This window comes from Dermacentor variabilis, chromosome 11 (genome assembly GCF_050947875.1).
Source record: "Dermacentor variabilis isolate Ectoservices chromosome 11, ASM5094787v1, whole genome shotgun sequence".
NCBI classification, from domain to species: Eukaryota; Metazoa; Arthropoda; class Arachnida; order Ixodida; family Ixodidae; genus Dermacentor; species Dermacentor variabilis.
This window is the reverse complement of record NC_134578.1, coordinates 94,430,278-94,447,525: the sequence shown is the minus strand read 5'-3', so window position 1 is coordinate 94,447,525 and position 17,248 is coordinate 94,430,278. Positions and strand designations below refer to the sequence as shown.

Here is a 17,248-nt window from a genome sequence, read left to right as displayed (position 1 = left end):
CAAGAATTTAACTATCTCTCTCAAAGGCAATAAATTTCATTAGAATAAGCCTACTGGTCATCTCAGAAAGGCGTTTCTGCGTTTTACATGTATTGGCATAGGCGGCATCAGAGTTGGGCCCTTGCTACATCTGTGGAGCATGCTAGGTATTTGTGGTTGCGATTGAAAGGCCCAAGTTTAGTGCGTCTTGTTTCTAACGTAATTGATGCTTGGTTTTTATGGCCCATGCTCGAAAAAGTTAAGGCGCTAGGAATGTGGCTTCATTTTCTGGGTTAATTCTGACGATTGTCATACAAAACGTGGTATTAAGCGTCGCACAACAGTAGAAAAACCTTAACTGTAGTTCATCTCTTAGTATTGGAACATTGTACTGACAACTCATCGTATTAGCGCAGTGGCTACGGTGTCGCGCTACTGAGGCAGCGGGTTCCATCCAGGCCACGGCGACGGCATTTCGAAAAGGGCGTTTACGTGTACGTTTAAGAAACTTGTGTGGTCAAAACTATTACGAAGACCCCACTACGGCATGCGTCATAATCATGTTGACACGTCTACTTATTTGTCCTTATCTCGCGGACTGCAGTTCACCCGCTAATAACTTAATGTTATCAGCGCAAGAGGTGCCTGCATGGCTGGAACCCTCTGGAATGTTACGGATGGTTTTATGAGTTGTCTGTTGTCACCGCAGCTTGCGTAGTCTGATTGCACACGCGGCGCGCATTGTGTAGAACATTCTAAAAGGCACGCGGGCACCAGCGATTACTCTGGAAACTTCGATGACTCACGTATAAAAGCCAACGCGCTCGACCGGAGCATCAGACTTTCGGTGATCACCGACTGTGTTCGCCGATATTGTTGTGTTTTAAGTGTTGCCTGTTTTTGTGGGCACAGGTTCGCCGAATAATATGATAATTTTGAAATTCAGTTTTGCTGCTTTCTTCACCGTCTGGTGACACCTGATGGAAGTACTGGGTACGTTAATGCACGGAACACCACCCCCGAAAAGCCATGATCCAAGCCCGAACCCGAAAGACATAGCCAACCACGCCCCGGACCATCGAGTAAGCCGTATACTACAAAACTTCCTCCGGAGCAGGGTCTTCTCCCCGAGCACAGCTGGATCAACACCAAGTAGGCAGCAACGATCACAACAACAGCGTCGCCATCCACGATAGTGCTTCAGCAACCCAGGGAGCCTTCCGCGGAGGTTCATCGGCAGACTCGGAGACCTGGTTCGCGACATTCCAGAGTTGCCAACCAACAACAAGCGGAAGCCTGCAGACAAGTTGCGCCACGTATATTTCTCACTGCAAGGACTTGGTTCGAAAATCGAGAGTCGTCGTTGACATGGCGCCTGTTCTGCAGCGAGTTCCTGAGGACTTTCACAAGCGTCATCAGAAGAGAAAGGGCTGAAATTCTGCTACAAGCCCGAGTGCAGCTACCTAACGACGACGTCGCGGTAATTCACGGAAAAGATGACTCGTCTTTTCGGTCATGCCAACCCGGAAATGTATGAGTAGAAGAAAGTACGTTTTCTCATGAGTGGTATAAAACAAGAATTCTACGCAGGACTGATCGGCAACCCGCCCTCCATCGTAGCAGACCTTTTGTCCGAAGCCATGACAACTGAGAAGACTTTAGAAGCGCGCACCATGCACTTCAATTGCCGCTCAATGCCACACTGGAAAAGTCGAAGACCTTTGCCCCAGCGACAGGCGAGTGAAAATCAGACAAGTTGTGCGCGAAGAACTGCGGAAGATGTTCCCAGCGTCGCAGTCCCAATTCGATTGCTGACGTAGTCCGAGATAAATCCAGCGGTCATTGGGAGTTCACGAAGTTAAGCCGGGATCCCGACAGCCTCACCCTGAAGCGACGACCTACGCCACCGTCACCTACCGTCAAAATACCTTTGCGCGACCGCGCTAGGGCGCCGTAGTGCTGCATTTTCATCATCCGCCTCCGCCGCCATCAGCTCACCCACTCGTCCCCTAGGGCAAACACTCAAGGAAGACAGACGTCTAGCGCGCTCCTGACCAACACCCACTCCGCTACCACTGCGCAGATGCGCGTCACGCCTGCTTCTGCGCAGCGATGGGATTGCGAGTGCTCGATATCAACGCACCGCGCAAATCACAAGGTCAACGTGACACGTGACATCGCTGAATACTTCGCCGCCGCTCAATGGAGTCCTCGACGACCGTCGTGTTCGCCGTCAACGCCGACGATATACACTGGCCCAGCCCGGGTCCGGTTTGCAAACCAGTATTCGGAAAACTAAAAGCAGCAACCGATGGAGTTACAGTTGCTGTTCGTCGAACTGGCGAAGATCCTCTGCCACCGACGAAGACGCCGAAACGACTATCCGGAATTCATAACGAGATGCCGCCATGTTGACGAAGCCTGGAAGCGAAGAATACGCCGACAAAAGACCGGACGACGCGAGGTGTCAGCCACAGGTCAACACGACGCAGCCGTAATCCGATGCCAAGACCTAATCACAGCGCAAGACAAAGAACCATCGACCTCGACGTCCACCTCGACTGCTACACAGTTACTGCGTTAGTGGACACAGGAGCAACTACTGAGCCATGAGTGGACCCATCGCCGCCAAGTTGAAGAAAGTTGAGACTGCATGGGAAAGCAATTTCGGACCGCTCGAGGACACCTCATAACGCCGACTGGAAGCTGCACGGCAAGAATCACCGTTTATGACCGGACTTATCCTGCCACCTTCGTTATCTTCCACGTCGTTCTCGTCATGGACTTCTCGAACCAACAGGGCGCAGTAACCGACCTCAGTCGAAGTTGATAACGCTGTCTGAACATCAAGCGATACCGCCAGAGAGCTCTCGTAGTCGCCACGCCTTGAGTGTGCTCGAAGAGCAAGTAAGCGTCCCGGCTCACTTCGACGTTTCAATTTCCGCAGGCATTGAAACACCCCCAGACATAGAAGGCGTCATCGACGAGGGCGATCAACGTCTACTGTTCGATCGTGAAACTTGCGTCGCAAGAGGGATCGCTCGACTGCATGGGGGGAAAGCGAAAGTGATGCTGGCCAAATTCAGCCAGGAGTTCAAGCACGTCAACAAAGGCATGAAAATGACAGAACTCGAGGAAATTGAGGAAAGAAGCAATGCGTTTGTCCTCTCCGATTCTGTCGCATCTACTTCGACGACCATATATCCCGAACCAGTCTTCGAAATAAATCTAAGCCACCCCATGAGTAAGCAACAGCAGCTCGAAAGTCATCTCCGAAGATACAAAGACTGCTTTTCGACGTCATCGAAGATTCGGCCAACACCAGTTGCAAAGCATCGCATATTAAGCGAAGAATACACTCGATCACAGAACGAGAGCCCTTACTGACTGTCGACGCGAGAACGAGAAGCTATAAGGCACCGAGTCGACGAAATGCTGCGCGACGACATACTCCAACCGTAAAAGAGCCCGTGAGCGTCTCCTGTGGTCTTAGTGAAAAAGAAGGGTACTGCGCTTCTGCGTCGGTTATCGCCGCTTGAACAAAATCACCAAAAAAGTCGTATACCTTTCTCACGGACAGACGACGCATTAGACCGACCCTGCAATGCTAAGTACTTTTCGTCGATGAACCTCAACACTGATTATTCGCAAATTAAGTCGACGAAAAGGATCGACAGAAGACCGCGCTTACCACGCCAGACGGCCTCTTCGAGTTCAAGGTGATGCATTGGGACTTTGCTCTGCCCCTGCAACGTTCCAGGTCGTGATGGACAGTCTTGACAGCACTGAAGTGGCAAACTTGTCTCGTCTATTTGGATGATGTTGTAGTCTTTGCCAGGAATTTCGAAGATCACATGAGGCGGCTTCAGACAGTACTAGAGGCGTTCAAGTCATCTGGACTCACCTTGTAGCCAAGAAAGTGTCGTTTCGCTTACGAAGAACTTCTGTTCCTAGGCCGCGTCATTACTAAGTCTGGAGGCAGTCCGGACACACAGAAGACAACTGTCATCGCTAACTTGCCGTGGCGCAAAGACAACAAGGAAGTATGCAGATTCCTCGCATTGTATGTCTATTACGCGCGCTTTCAGAAAGCCTTTTCCATAATTTCAGAACCGCTAACTCACCTCAGGAAAGCCACTTTAAATGGGAAACACGATAGGACGACGCATTTGAGGAGCTGAAACGACGGCTGCAGCCACCACCGCTCCTTTCACACTTCGACGACGACGCCGAGACGGAAATCCACACCGACGCAATTAGCGTACACCTCGGTGCCGCGCTACCTTAAAGGAAGGAAGGCGTTGAAAGCGTCATAGCTTTTGCTAGCCGGTCACTGTCAAAAGCGGAAGCGAATTATTCTGCGACGGAGAAAGAGTGCCTTGCAATCATTTGGGGTATGGGGAAATTTCGGCCTAAGATACAGAGCAGGTACTGTTGGCTGGCAAAATTACAGGGTTCTTCAGGTCGTCTAGCCCGATGGAGTCTCACACTTCAAGAATTCGACATCACCACAGTGTGTAAGTCCGGGACCAAGAATTACAATGCCGACTGCCTGTGGCGCGCCCCTATTGACCCACCACCGCAAGACGAACTGGACGGCCTGAAGTCACAGGACGTCCAATACTGCAATAACTGCAGGCGACACTGCCGAACAGGAACGAGTGGACACAGAGTTACGAAACTTTGTGGAGTGCCTAGAAGGCAAGACCAAGGTTGTCCCTAGGGCATTTCAGCGTGGATTGTCCTAGTTTTTCTTGCGCAACAACGTCGTCGTAGAAGAGAACTTCTCCCCCGTCCACGGAAACTGCCTTCTCGCTCTGCCAGCAGCACTGAACCAGAAGTTCAGTGCACGGTCAGATGTCTTGCACGCCCTACTCAACAATCACACAGCCGAGCACATGGAGGTTTCCTGTACGCTCGCAAGATTGTAAGGAATTACTATTGGGCGTGCCTGACCGCCGAGGTTGCCCACTACGTCAAACCTTGCCGTGACTGCCAGCAGCGCAAGGCACCACAGAAAAGGCCAGAGTGTTTACTACAGCCGATCGAGCGTCCTTTCCAACCGCTTCAGAAGATCTGGACGGACTTGCTGGGACCCTTTCCGACGTCAACACCTGGAAACAAGTGGACAACAAGTGGCAAACTGTACCCGCTACAGCGAAATGAAAGCCCTGCCCAAAGGTTGTGCAGCGCAAGTAGCCGAATTTTTCGTCGAAAACATCCTGCTGCGACATAGCGTCCCAGAAGTCCTCATTACTGACAGAGTGGCTTTTACAGCTGAGCTTACTGAAGCCATCCTGCAGCAAAGCCAGACCAGTCACCGGGGACCCACTACCTACCACTTGCAGACGAATGGATTAACGGAACGTCTCAACGAGACGCTCGCCAACACGTTCGCGATGTACGTCGACGTCGAACATAAGACGTGGGAAACCGTCCTGCCGTACGAAACCTGTCGTGCGAAAAAACTACGTCGTGCGACCGTGTTTGGCTTTGGACCCAAATAAGTCGACAAGCACTCAGCGAGAAGCTTTTGAGACGCTATTTCGGACCCTACAAGATCATCCGACGTGTTGGCGCACTGGGCTAGAAGGTCTTGCCAAAGAGCATTTGGCATTCTCAAAGGCCAGCGCGCTCACGGCCTGAAATAGTCCATGCTGTTCGCCCTAAGCACTTCTAAGGCTAACTCTGGCACTTTGTTTGTTTGTTATTTATCTTCACTGAATGTGCTTTAGTTTCTTGCGCTCGTGTTTGTAGCATTGATACGATGCTTTTAAGAGCCGCGGGGGAACTGACCAGTGTTGTTATTTATCCCTTTCCCGGTGACTGTTTTAGAGCGCAGCTCTTTGGCGTCCGTTCCTGGGTTTCGCGTCGTCGTCGGCGTTGTCGTCGGCCTCGTAACCAGCTCCGCCCCCCTTTCATCCCCCCAGCGCTAGCAGCGACCGACTGATACCGCTGGATGCCGCTGTCGCCGCTAGAGAGTCAAGATAACGTGACTGCATAGAACACCGTCGCCGCCATGCAGAAAGAGGAGGAAAGGGTCCCCCCCCCCCCTGTTCTTGTGTGGCGGATAGGGTGCTCTTCAGTTGCATCAGTCAGTCCCTGCTATCTCTTCCCTCCTCCCTTTATCGTGTTGTCCGCTTGCTGCGCGCGCTTCTGCCCCCATCGTTTGCCGCTGGGTGTACACGCCGCCCCCCTCCCCCCTCTTCCTGCGAGTCTCCGGTTGTCAAAGCGCCGGCTCGAACTTAATTCCTTTCTTCGCTCCTCCTCCAATGCAACCCCTGTGCGGTGGCAATCAGAGAGCCAGATCGGTGGCGGCGGATCTGTATATGTGCACCGCCCGAGCCGAAATTGCCGCTGCCGTTCGCCCTGTGCGGTGGCAATCAGAGAGCCAGATCGGTGGCGGCTTGACATAAAGACAAACAGCAATTTCCTAACACTTATGCGGGAGAACATCCCGTTCCTCTCGCTCGTAACGCGTCCCACGGCTGTGACAACCTCGCGAGGCACTTGTATAGATCTCGTCTTTGAGAATCAAGCATTGGTGTACCAAGTCGAACATATATCAGTCTATTTCTCCGACCACAAAGCTTCCTTCATGACTGTCAAGAACTGTTAGTGGAGTCTTTGTTAAAGGAATACGTGTGAAAAATAAAAAAAAATTCTGTGATAGCGCATACATGTGTTGCTCGATTTCTTTGCCTCAGTCTATCGAAAAGGTGAAACAGCTTATTTGCTGCGCTCAAATTTCGCATTAGGAAGTAACGTAATCGTCGGTAATTTTTTTTACCCTGCTAACAACTTAAGGTTATCACTCAACGCAAGAGGCGCCTGTACGATTGCGACTGACTGGAATGCTACTGACGGTTCTATGCGGCGTTGTGTGTTGCCACCGAAGTTGGTGTAATCTGATTGTATTCACTACACGAATTGTGTAGTACTATCTTGAAGATACGCGGGCACCAGCGATTCCATTCGAAATTTCGCTGACTTGGAAAAGCCATTGGAAAAGCTGACGCGCTTGACCAGCAGATCAGATTGTTGACGATCGCTGACGGTGTTCGCCGTATCCTTATTCTTCGAGTGTATCTTGTTTTTTGAGGGCACAAGTTAGCCTAATAAAACGCTAGTTTCATCATTTACAGTTTTTCTGCTGTTTTCACCGTCACTACTACGTGACAATATTGTTAATTTAGCACGTAAAACCATAGGATTTATTATTTTATTTGCTGTCGCTAAAAATATACATCCTATATAAGAAAGATCGTATCGTGAAACCTTAACTTTTTACTGGCAAAGATCCTTTGCCGGATTATTAGTTCAGATTATCAGTTCATAGCTCGGCGCACGATGCGACCAATGTATCCGACATTTTTTTTAATGGTGCAGCTGATTCTCTAGCCAAAGTGCAGGCCTAACCCAATTAAGCGCGCAAGGCGAACCAAGCTGCGCATTCTAGAACATGGATGAACAAGTGTGATTGTACTAGAATAGCGCTAGATGTAGAAATTAAGGACGGAGTTGAGCCGTTAGTTGATTACAGGGACTGAAGACCGCGATCTCCACTATCGTTGTAGTTTTAATGTTGTTTGCCTTCTGCGCTCAAATACACGCATAACGTGTTAAAGTCGTAACTGACACACTTTGCAGTGCTTGATTCTTTACCGTCACTACAACATGACAGCATCGCGTGCGAGTGGCATTTGAGGACACAGCTTTGAATCGCCACAGACAATAGGATACTCGTTCTACCTGTCTAGGCACTTAACATGAGTCGCACTTACCCCTCTGTCACCTATCTAGCACGTTTATTCCAGGGTATGATCGTTCAATCTGAGACTGGAGATGAAGCAGTCGCCTTGCATGGCGACTAGGGATGATCAGCATCAGGTGGCAGAGTAAAAAAAAAAAAAATAGACATCATGCTTCCTGCACACGATTTCGTCTGGTGTCACTACTAAGTTATGGATTGGCGTGCGCCCACAATGCCTGCGTCAGCGAAGAACATCTGGTTGTGAACTTCAGCTACCAGGTAAGCGTCAATAAGGCCTGCTAATTCTGAATATCTCAACCTGACTGCCGCTATCTATGCCGGCCGTCAGTGAGAGAAAGACTAGCAAACAGTCACACAATGATAAGAACTATTGTGAAGCAGTGCCTAAGATCAACAGACTATCCGATCCGAGTGTATAAAAATGATCGAAGCCGAATCAAGTCAGTAATTCAGGCTAAAGATGGTTTTATTTCATGGACTTAAAAGAAAAGCAGCACAAGAAACAGAGATGAAGATTTGCAGCGAGTATTCCGAATCACGCATGGAACATCGATACCCATTCTGAAGTCGTTATTGTGTCCTTAAACACCGCGCATACCTCGCATTAAGGCGCTGTGCAATATAACTCCCTTCCCAAGTAAACGACCTAGCTGAAATGAACACATCACCGCACTTTCGCGCAAATGTCCGTTTTCTCCTTCATTATGCCGCTATTTAGGCTCTGAATGCGATTATACACCTTCTGTGCGCCCCCTAATACGACATTATTAGTCGATGTGTAACTGCTGAAACTGCGGTAATTCAATGAGTCCACATCTATTGACTCAAACATCGAAGAGACCGACGTATTCTCTGCAGCAAAATACTCGTGACTTGGTTACTGCGAATGCCTACGGAGTTCATTGATTTCACCTTGAGCTTTTGTTCTACGACCGATAAGAGGTAGCTTGAAAAAGTTTGCAATCACTGTTACAGTTCAGGAGTTGGGTATTGATTCATTGCCAGCCCTCAAAGCAATGAGCAGAGGTCGAACCAAGTGGGTGAGACTGAAAGAGCAGGCAATTACGCCGTTCCCTTGCAAAAGAAAATACGACCGTAATTGGGCATTTCCTTCGATCGCAAGGTCCTGCCAGAGTGGAGGATATTAGGGAAAGAGTCGCCGCCGCACCATTAAAGGGCCGAAGATGAGCTTTTTTGCTACATCTGTGGTGAAAGTTCTTTATGGCGCTATTTTGCGCATCCATACCTAGCTGCCTGAGGCACCCATTATTCCCCTTGCTAAAGTCTTATTAACTCCGCTTCAGTGTTATTCTAGCACAGGCGAAAACTAGGGATCTTTGAGGTACCTGTATTGAGTAGTGATGTTCAGCTTGACAGTTAGTGGGAGTGATATTTCTTCATGAGGACTGAGAATGAAATAAATCGTTGCCGTGAACCGCAATGCAATCTGAGCATGTCCCACTGACGAAACAGACGAATTAGCCGGTATCAAAACGGTATCAAACGCGTATTAGGTACCAGACTCTTTCACGGGCACACTCGCACTTGAGCGAACATTGTAAACGGACGCATCTATCGCGACTTGGTCATGTAAGCGCTATTATAGCTATCGCAATGCCAGTGCTGCTAGTCGCCACGCATATACTACTAGGTAGCGAACGCAATGGACAGAGCGCTTGCACCTCTTCAACGCTGAATGTGCTTGGGATATCAAATCAAGTAGGCACATGCGAGGTACTGCAGAGTGTAATGGTGCAGGAATACATGTTCAGTGTTCCACACGTGCCTCTACGACGAGCGTAAGTGAGTGGTGCAACTGAGAACGTGCTCTAGACGGCTCGCAAATTCATGAGTGCAAGCAGATTCTTGTGCAGAAGATAGCAAGCGTGATGAAGCACGAACGTGGCCTTGGAAACAGTGTTACCTTGTAAAATGAGGTAAGTTGAGTGGGCAGTGTTCTTGAAAGTACGAAGTTGAAGGTGTTGTCCACGTTCAGTAACGGAGTTTTCTGTGACATTAATAGCGATGAATGAGTGATATACTATGATGTAGGCTGTATTTTGTACAATTTATCTGTTTATTTCGATTGTTCTTGTTTCGTCCTCTGCTGAAGAGGTGTCCTATGCCTAAAGTAACGTTGTCATCAGAATCAATAATGAATGGCGGCGAAAAGTACAATAAACTGACAAGCATTAGTTGTAGAATAAAAGAATGCGGCGCCCAATTTGTACCCCAAGGTTAACAAGAAACAAAAAGAAGATATGCTCAGTCAGAAAAATACGAACCAGGACTTCTCCAAATATGTATGTGTTATGCACAGAATTTATTTGACACTGTCACATTTTTAAGGCGAAAGAAAGCCTTCAGTGGCTCGTTGTGCGATCGCGTTGACAAGAAACAAAAAAAAAACACGGCGTCTAGTCGAGTGGTAAAAAAAAAACACGTGACTTTGTCCGAGCGAGAGGTGGGTGGAGAAAGGAGCGGACGGCGCACGTTGAGAGAACATAGGGGTTGCGTCGGTGACGTCACGCGGGGGCGGCGGCGGTTGTGGCGACACTCGACTGCGGAGATCGAGAGATAGAACGATGACGGATACTCGCCCAGGGCCTAGCGGATTGCGCGGTAGGCGTCGGAAGTACGCTACGGCCGAGGATGCTGGCAACGCGAGAAACCAGATGCTGCGTGCGAAGCGGTGGAAGCAAGGCGTCCGACCGAGAGTGCTCCTTTCCCCTACTGAGAGGATGCCACTTGACTGTGTTCGGCTTGCGCTGAACATTTGTAACATTTACTGGCGATAAGCATGATGCACTTTCGTCCGTTTGTTTTTAAGAACAAATTTCCGATCATCGTCATTTGTGAACCCAACGTTGAGAGCGCCATCCGCCTATCAGGATATGAAGCTTTCATGTCTGCCACCTGTACCGACCGCAGCAAAGTCATCGTTTATATCAGATGCGATTTCACATATGTTTTACACCCAGTGGCACCTGATGACGACAAACAGTATGTGTGTTTGACTATAAAATGCAAGAACGTCGCACTCACGCTCATAGGTGCCTACATTTCACCTAATAGTCGATTTGACAACGCACGACTAGGTGCAATTTTAACAGCGACACCTGGACCATGGATTATTACCGGCGACTTCAATGCGCATCATCCGCTATGGGGAAGCTTAAAGATGGACTGTCGAGGCAGACGTGTACTATCCTTCGCGTCGGACCATGAGCTCTGCTGCCTAAATGATGGCAGTCCCACTTTTCTGCGGGGATTGACATACAGCAGCTGCCTGGACTTGACATTTGTTTCAAGATGCCTCAGTGCCAGTGTGAAATGGTTGACGGACAACGAAACGCATGGTAGTGACCACGTTCCAACATATGTCAAAATTGACGGCATACGCAAGTCACCCTCTACTACAGTTCTTCATCACATCGACTGGCCTAAATACACATTGCTCATGGAGAACAATTGCCAAGAGATCCAGGACTGTCTGCCTGGCAACATCGAGAAGCTAATTAACGCTGCTGCTCAAGAAGCCACAAGATCTTTCAGGCCTATTCCTAAATTTTCTGAATTCGAAGCAGAATTAGAGCGGCTTCGAGCAATCCGCCGTCGCGCGGAAAGAAGGTACAGGTGCACCAAGTCCATCTACGACCTAAGGGAGGCGAGACGCATACAGAAGAAGATCCAGCGTCGGATCAACTCCCTGCAGTCTCTAAGATGGAAGACCTTCTGTGATACCCTTGATCCACATAAACCCCTGTCACATATATGGAGAACAGTGCGTGGTCTTCGAACATCACCGCAACAACGCCACCCCTTCAAATGCCTGGCTCTCTACCAAGGTCGCAGAGAGATCGACGTAGCGGAGGACTTCTGTTTCAAAGTTGCTGGTTTACCGCCATCGTTCGCTATACGTGATTCCCGTGGTGTTCCAATCTCGCGGGATTCTCGTATGGACAATCTGTTTTCCATCGAGGAGTTGCAGGCGGCGTTGGCAGCGTGCAGACGTTCCTCATCGCCTGGGCCTGACGGGGTGACATACGCAGCTCTTTGAAACCTCGGTCACACAGCCCGGCATGCACTTCTAGACGTGTACAATAATTCATGGCGTGATGGAGAAGTTCCAGCTGCATGGAAGTCCAGCCGCCTTGTGCCTTTGCTCAAGCCAGGTAAATCACCCCTAGATGTGGCGTCTTATCGTCCCATTGCTCTGGCCAGTTGTCTAGGAAAGGTGATGGAGAGGATGGTGCTGACGCGTCTAGAGTGGCATCTAGAACACTACCGGTTATATCCTGACGCTATGGCAGGCTTTCGACGCGGACGCTCTTCTATAAACAACGTTATAGATCTTGTCTCGTCTGTTCAGCACGAAAAAAGCCTCAGGAGACTGTCAGCGGCGATGTTCCTGGATGTCAAAGGCGCATATGACAACGTAACCCATCAAGCCATCCTGGACGCCTTGGGTGAGGTCGGCCTAGGCGGCCTTGTTTTTCGGTGGATATCCAGCTTCTTGAAGGACAGGTCATTCTTTGTGCAAACAGAGGACGGTGCGTCAACCTACCGAGGCGTACCACAAGGCGGAGTTTTGAGCCCCACTCTATTTAACCTGGTGCTCATCGACCTGGTCCATACCCTTCCGGAATCCGTCCATGTGTCGATCTATGCAGAAGATATATGCCTTTGGTCATCAGGAGCGACGCGTCCTCAGGTGCGCGCCAGACTTCAAAAAGCGGCCACACTAACATCAGGTTATCTTCGAGCACGAGGTCTGGAGCTGTCCTGCGAGAAGTGCTCTATAGTCGCTTTCACGCGTAAAGCAATGAAACCGTACATTATCAGAATTAATGGACAGCCAATTGCCTACGAGAAGACGCACCGGTTTCTAGGAGTGATAATAGATCGAGACCTTTCCTGGAGTCCTCAAATATCCTACCTAAAAAGGAAATTAGTCATGATAACCCACGTGCTCAGATTTCTTGCGGGAAAGTCATGGGGTGCGTCTGTGAGTGCGATGCTCCAACTGTATAACGCACTGTTCCTCGGTCTCCTGCGCTATAGCTTACCTGTACTGGGTGGGACCGGCAAGACCAACCTCCGTGCCCTCCAATCTGTACAAGGGCAAGCTTTGCGAATTTGCCTTGGTCTTCCCAGATGTGCGTCCACGGCAGCAACAATAGCCATCGCGCATGACCACCCCATCAACACGTATCTTCAAGTCGACACTTTAAGGATGCATATTAGGCACTTCGCCCTCCTTCCATCGCATCATCTCGCCTCCCTTCCTGCCGCTCGACCTCGTTCAGCGTTTAGCAAGATTATTGCCGCCAACCATGGAACTTTACCGTCAAACTTCACGCCTGCAGCACGACCACCTCAACCGCTGTGGTGCCTCCATCCACTCCAGGCTCTTCTTGCTATTCCCGGTATCAAAAGGAAAACGGAGATGTCCACTTTCGCCCTCAAACAAACCGTGCTTTCAGTGCTACATGAACAGCACAGAGGACGCATCCATGTTTACACAGACGGTTCTGTATCCTCTAATAGTTCAGCTGGAGCAGTGGTGATTCCCGCAGAATGCGTCACCCTCAAGTTCAAGACATCTCACATTACGTCATCGACGGCTGCAGAACTCGCAGCTATCCGTGCTGCTCTGGAGTTTATGGTTCACAAATCATCACATTCATGGTCCATCTTATGTGACTCAAAGGCAGCTCTTCAGTGTCTGATGTCTCCTTTCAACCATGGACCAAATGAGCAACTAGTCGCAGACATCCGACTGCTCCACCATCACGCAATCAACAAGGGACACAACATCATCTACCAGTGGATACCGGGACACTGTGGAATTTAAGGAAATGACAGTGCGGATGACGCTGCCCGGTCGGCTCATGATGGTGCCCAGATTATACCCATACCGCTGTCAAGAACAGATGCAGCCACAAGTCTTCGCTCCCTCGCCCGCGAGCTTACGCAGAATCTGTGGAACACCAGTGATTTCACGAACGCACGTCTCCACAAATTGGATCCACGTCTGCAACTCCGCCTACCACCAGGGTTGCCACGAGCGGAAGCAACACTTCTGTGCCGCCTGTGGCTCGGCGTGGCATTCACGAACTCATGTTCATTCCGCATTGGCATGGCCGACAGCCCTACTTGTGACACCTGCGGCTGCGAGGAGACAATTCAACACCTCCTATGTGACTGTCCCCGTTACGCAGTGCGAAGAAAAGTGCTCGTGACCACTCTCGCAAAACTGGACAATCGCCCCTTTACAGAGGAAAAAGCTCTAGGACATTGGTCCAGACGGGCTTCGGCACTCAAGGCCTTAAGGGCTTTGTTGAAGTTTTTAAGGAACTGCGAATTGTGCGACCGCCTTTGAACGTTGTAGCGCGTAGTTTCGCGTTACTGTGTGAATTTTCTCTTTTTTTTTGCATTTTTTCCCTCTTCTTCTTTCTCCTTTTATTCCCTTTACCCCTTTCCCCAGCACAGGGTAGCCAGCCGGTACTTACACTGGCTAACCTCCCTGTCTTTCCTCTCCTTTGTCTCCTCCTCCTCCTCGACCTAAAGCGCCACACGTGTACTTCGCACTGCGGCTCGTTATGTCTTGCAAGAAGTCGGACCACTGCTATCGTATAACTTAATGCATTACCAAGTGTGCAGCAGGATTACGGATTCACGTGTTACAAGGATGCAGCAACATGGTCCCGAACTTTTTTCCCGGATCACATGGCTCCGAATAACAACGAGAGCTTCCAAAACTGTTTTTCTGTTAGAAGCTTGACGTGTACGTGTTACCGTTACCAGAAAATCGCAACTTTGAAGACGTGCACAGGAGATGTATCGCTGTTGGCGATATCCATGAAGCCGTGATGAACCAGGAACCTTCCGTATTCGTAAGGCTGCTAGATTATTTTGGCTCGTCTGTGGCTAGTTCATCGATTACTCGCATAATGCTATACATGGAATTGTTTAGGCCATCACTAAATATTAATGCTTGGAAGGCAGCAAGGACTTGTTAGTGGATCAAGAAAACCTACTGAAAAGAACTTCCCTTGCAAGTCGCGTGCCCTCACGTACTTTTTTCAGCACTTCTGTAACACCCTTTCCATCAGACTCGTCTCCGACCTAAACTTAGTTTTCTCCTTACAGCCATGCGTAACTTGAAGTATGATCTAGTCCAACGAAGTTCCCTTTACGCCCTTGAATAACGCTTCCCCTTTTCGCTTTTTTAAAAAACTATAACTTGGTATAGGCAGTCAGGAAAAAAAAGCAGGATGCGAAAGAAAAAATTCTTGATTGCGCGTTTTCCTGTTATCCTGAGTATCTTTTCCGTTGCGATATTCTATAAAAGCAAACTGGACATGATATTTCAGCACTTATTCCGTGAGAATACACCGGCAGGCGCGTAGCATAGAGGTTAGCTTAACGTGAGCTAAACGTTCATTTTTGCAGCTCACACAGTGTCCGCAAACTCGTGAACTGCCCGAGATAAATAGAGTAGGTGGAGGCACTAGCCACATTCAGTTAATCATACGCGGCATCGGGGACACTGGCCACATGAAGTAGCTTTGCTTCTGACTCACAATTCAGTACAAGGTTGTTTCCAGTCAAATGCATACGACGGTCGTCTGAAACTTGCACTACGTCCCGCAAGTCCGATTTCACTGCGAACAAGCAGTGAGCAGGAAGGCACAGGGTCGCAAGGACCATCTGGCGTATGTTATCTCTGATCCTGCTCGTGTCTATAAATCATTGCAACTACATGGACAAAGATACGGAGTAGTTAAAAGAAACGTTCGCATAGAAAGGCCCGAGGATCACTGACTGCAATTTCTGTGCAGGCGATTGTTTCGATCTTGTTATGGCGGGTAGGCTTTCTGTTTATGGTTGGAATCATTAACGGCTAATATCCTCGTATGGAGTTCGCCTGCTCCGTGATCGTTACTTTATGGTAGGCTACATTCAAGCTGTGAAAGTGCACATGAATTTGTTCGTAGGCAACACGAGTGAAGACACAGCACGCGAAATACCGATAATGTGTGGTAATATTTATCTTTACGTGGAGGTTGTCACGCACAAGGCGCTTACAATAAACACCGAAAGCATAGAATTTGTTGCGAATGTCTTACGCTCTTTTGGAGGTCTCTCGTCGACCGCTACTAGCACTGTCCCACATAAATGGCGGTTGACACTATGTGCGTCTGCAGATAGACGTGCTATAATCTGCTCGTTAGAGGCAGCAGCCCCGTGTTACAACACTGAGGGCGCATGAATGTGCGAAGCGTGCGATCGTGAGGTGTCTTTATCGACCAGCACAAGAAGGACCCGCACGAAGTCTAGGTGCAGTTTGGTGCATGTAGACCCTCGGCTCACCTCGTGCAAGGGAGGCCTGACGATCTCCTGGTTCCGGCGCTCAGCAGTGTAGCTGGAGCGGCGCCTGTGCTCTCCGGGGATTCTCCGCCTGGACAGCAAGTCCGACAGGTGGTCCAGCTGTGAGAAGATGGCCGGGAGCGCGAATGGATACGTGCACCTTGGCGGTGAAAATCAGGTTGTATGTGTACGCAACAGATGTATACATGACGTTTCGTGTACTTTAGTTTTGGAACAGCGTTTCGTGCTAGTTTTTTTTTAGCGAAGCTTTGTTTGCCTCTACTGCTACTGCTGCTACCTCCCTAACTCACGCTACCTACAGTAAGCCTGACATCTGAAATTGTAATTTGATAGTGACAGTGCGTATTTGAGGACTCATCCTAATTTCCGCATATATTGTGCTGCTTTTATTTTGCGATGTGTGACACGTTATGTATTGCTACGTGTCTCACGTGAACACGACGAGCTCTTGGTGCCAACATCTGATTGTTTTTCATGTCAAAGAAAATAAAAATAATAATATCAGCCGTGCTTGAGTTATCCAGTCACAGAGATAGCCACTTCGCTCATTTTGTTCAGTCACACGCTTATTATTATTAATTGCGATTTCATTCGCACGACTGAGAACAACAGTACAAGTGTTTTTTTTACTGCATTTTACCCCGTGGAGCTGGATGAAACGAACAATGATACGTGCTACCTCAACCTCCCACAGCAGGCTTTATATACAAGGAAAGCAATGATAAACGAGCGACGTCACAAATGTAGGCAACTACGGTTTGGCCGCAGTTCGCACCACGTCGTGCGCACATCTACTAAAGTGCTACTCACAAGACGTAAGAAAACACGAAAGGTAAGCACATCTGCGCCGTTTCCTTATTGACCGTTGCCTTGCACGCTGCGTCGATGGAAGTTGCGCTTTTGTGAATTACCATCATTGCATACTGACCAAGAATATCGCGATAAACAAGGCATGAGAAAGAAACAAGACACGCCCGCAGATTAGGAACTGTAGTTTATTGCCAGAAACACAAATGTATAACATGAAATAAACGTGTGTAAAAAAATTTGGAGGACGCTTAAGCTTCGCCTCTATGAGTGGAACGCGATAGCATAAAA

General features: G+C 49.0%; 1 protein-coding gene across 1 annotated transcript in view; it reads right to left on the bottom strand.

Moving 5' to 3' along the window:
- Positions 1-17,248, bottom strand: part of LOC142563876 (putative diacylglycerol O-acyltransferase Mb3761c) — a 546,482-nt gene that overhangs the window by 35,597 nt on the left and 493,637 nt on the right. Inside the window, exon 10 of the mRNA XM_075674553.1 lies at positions 16,133-16,249. Within this exon, the coding sequence (XP_075530668.1) occupies positions 16,133-16,249 (117 nt within the window). The remainder of the gene's footprint in view (positions 1-16,132; positions 16,250-17,248) is intronic.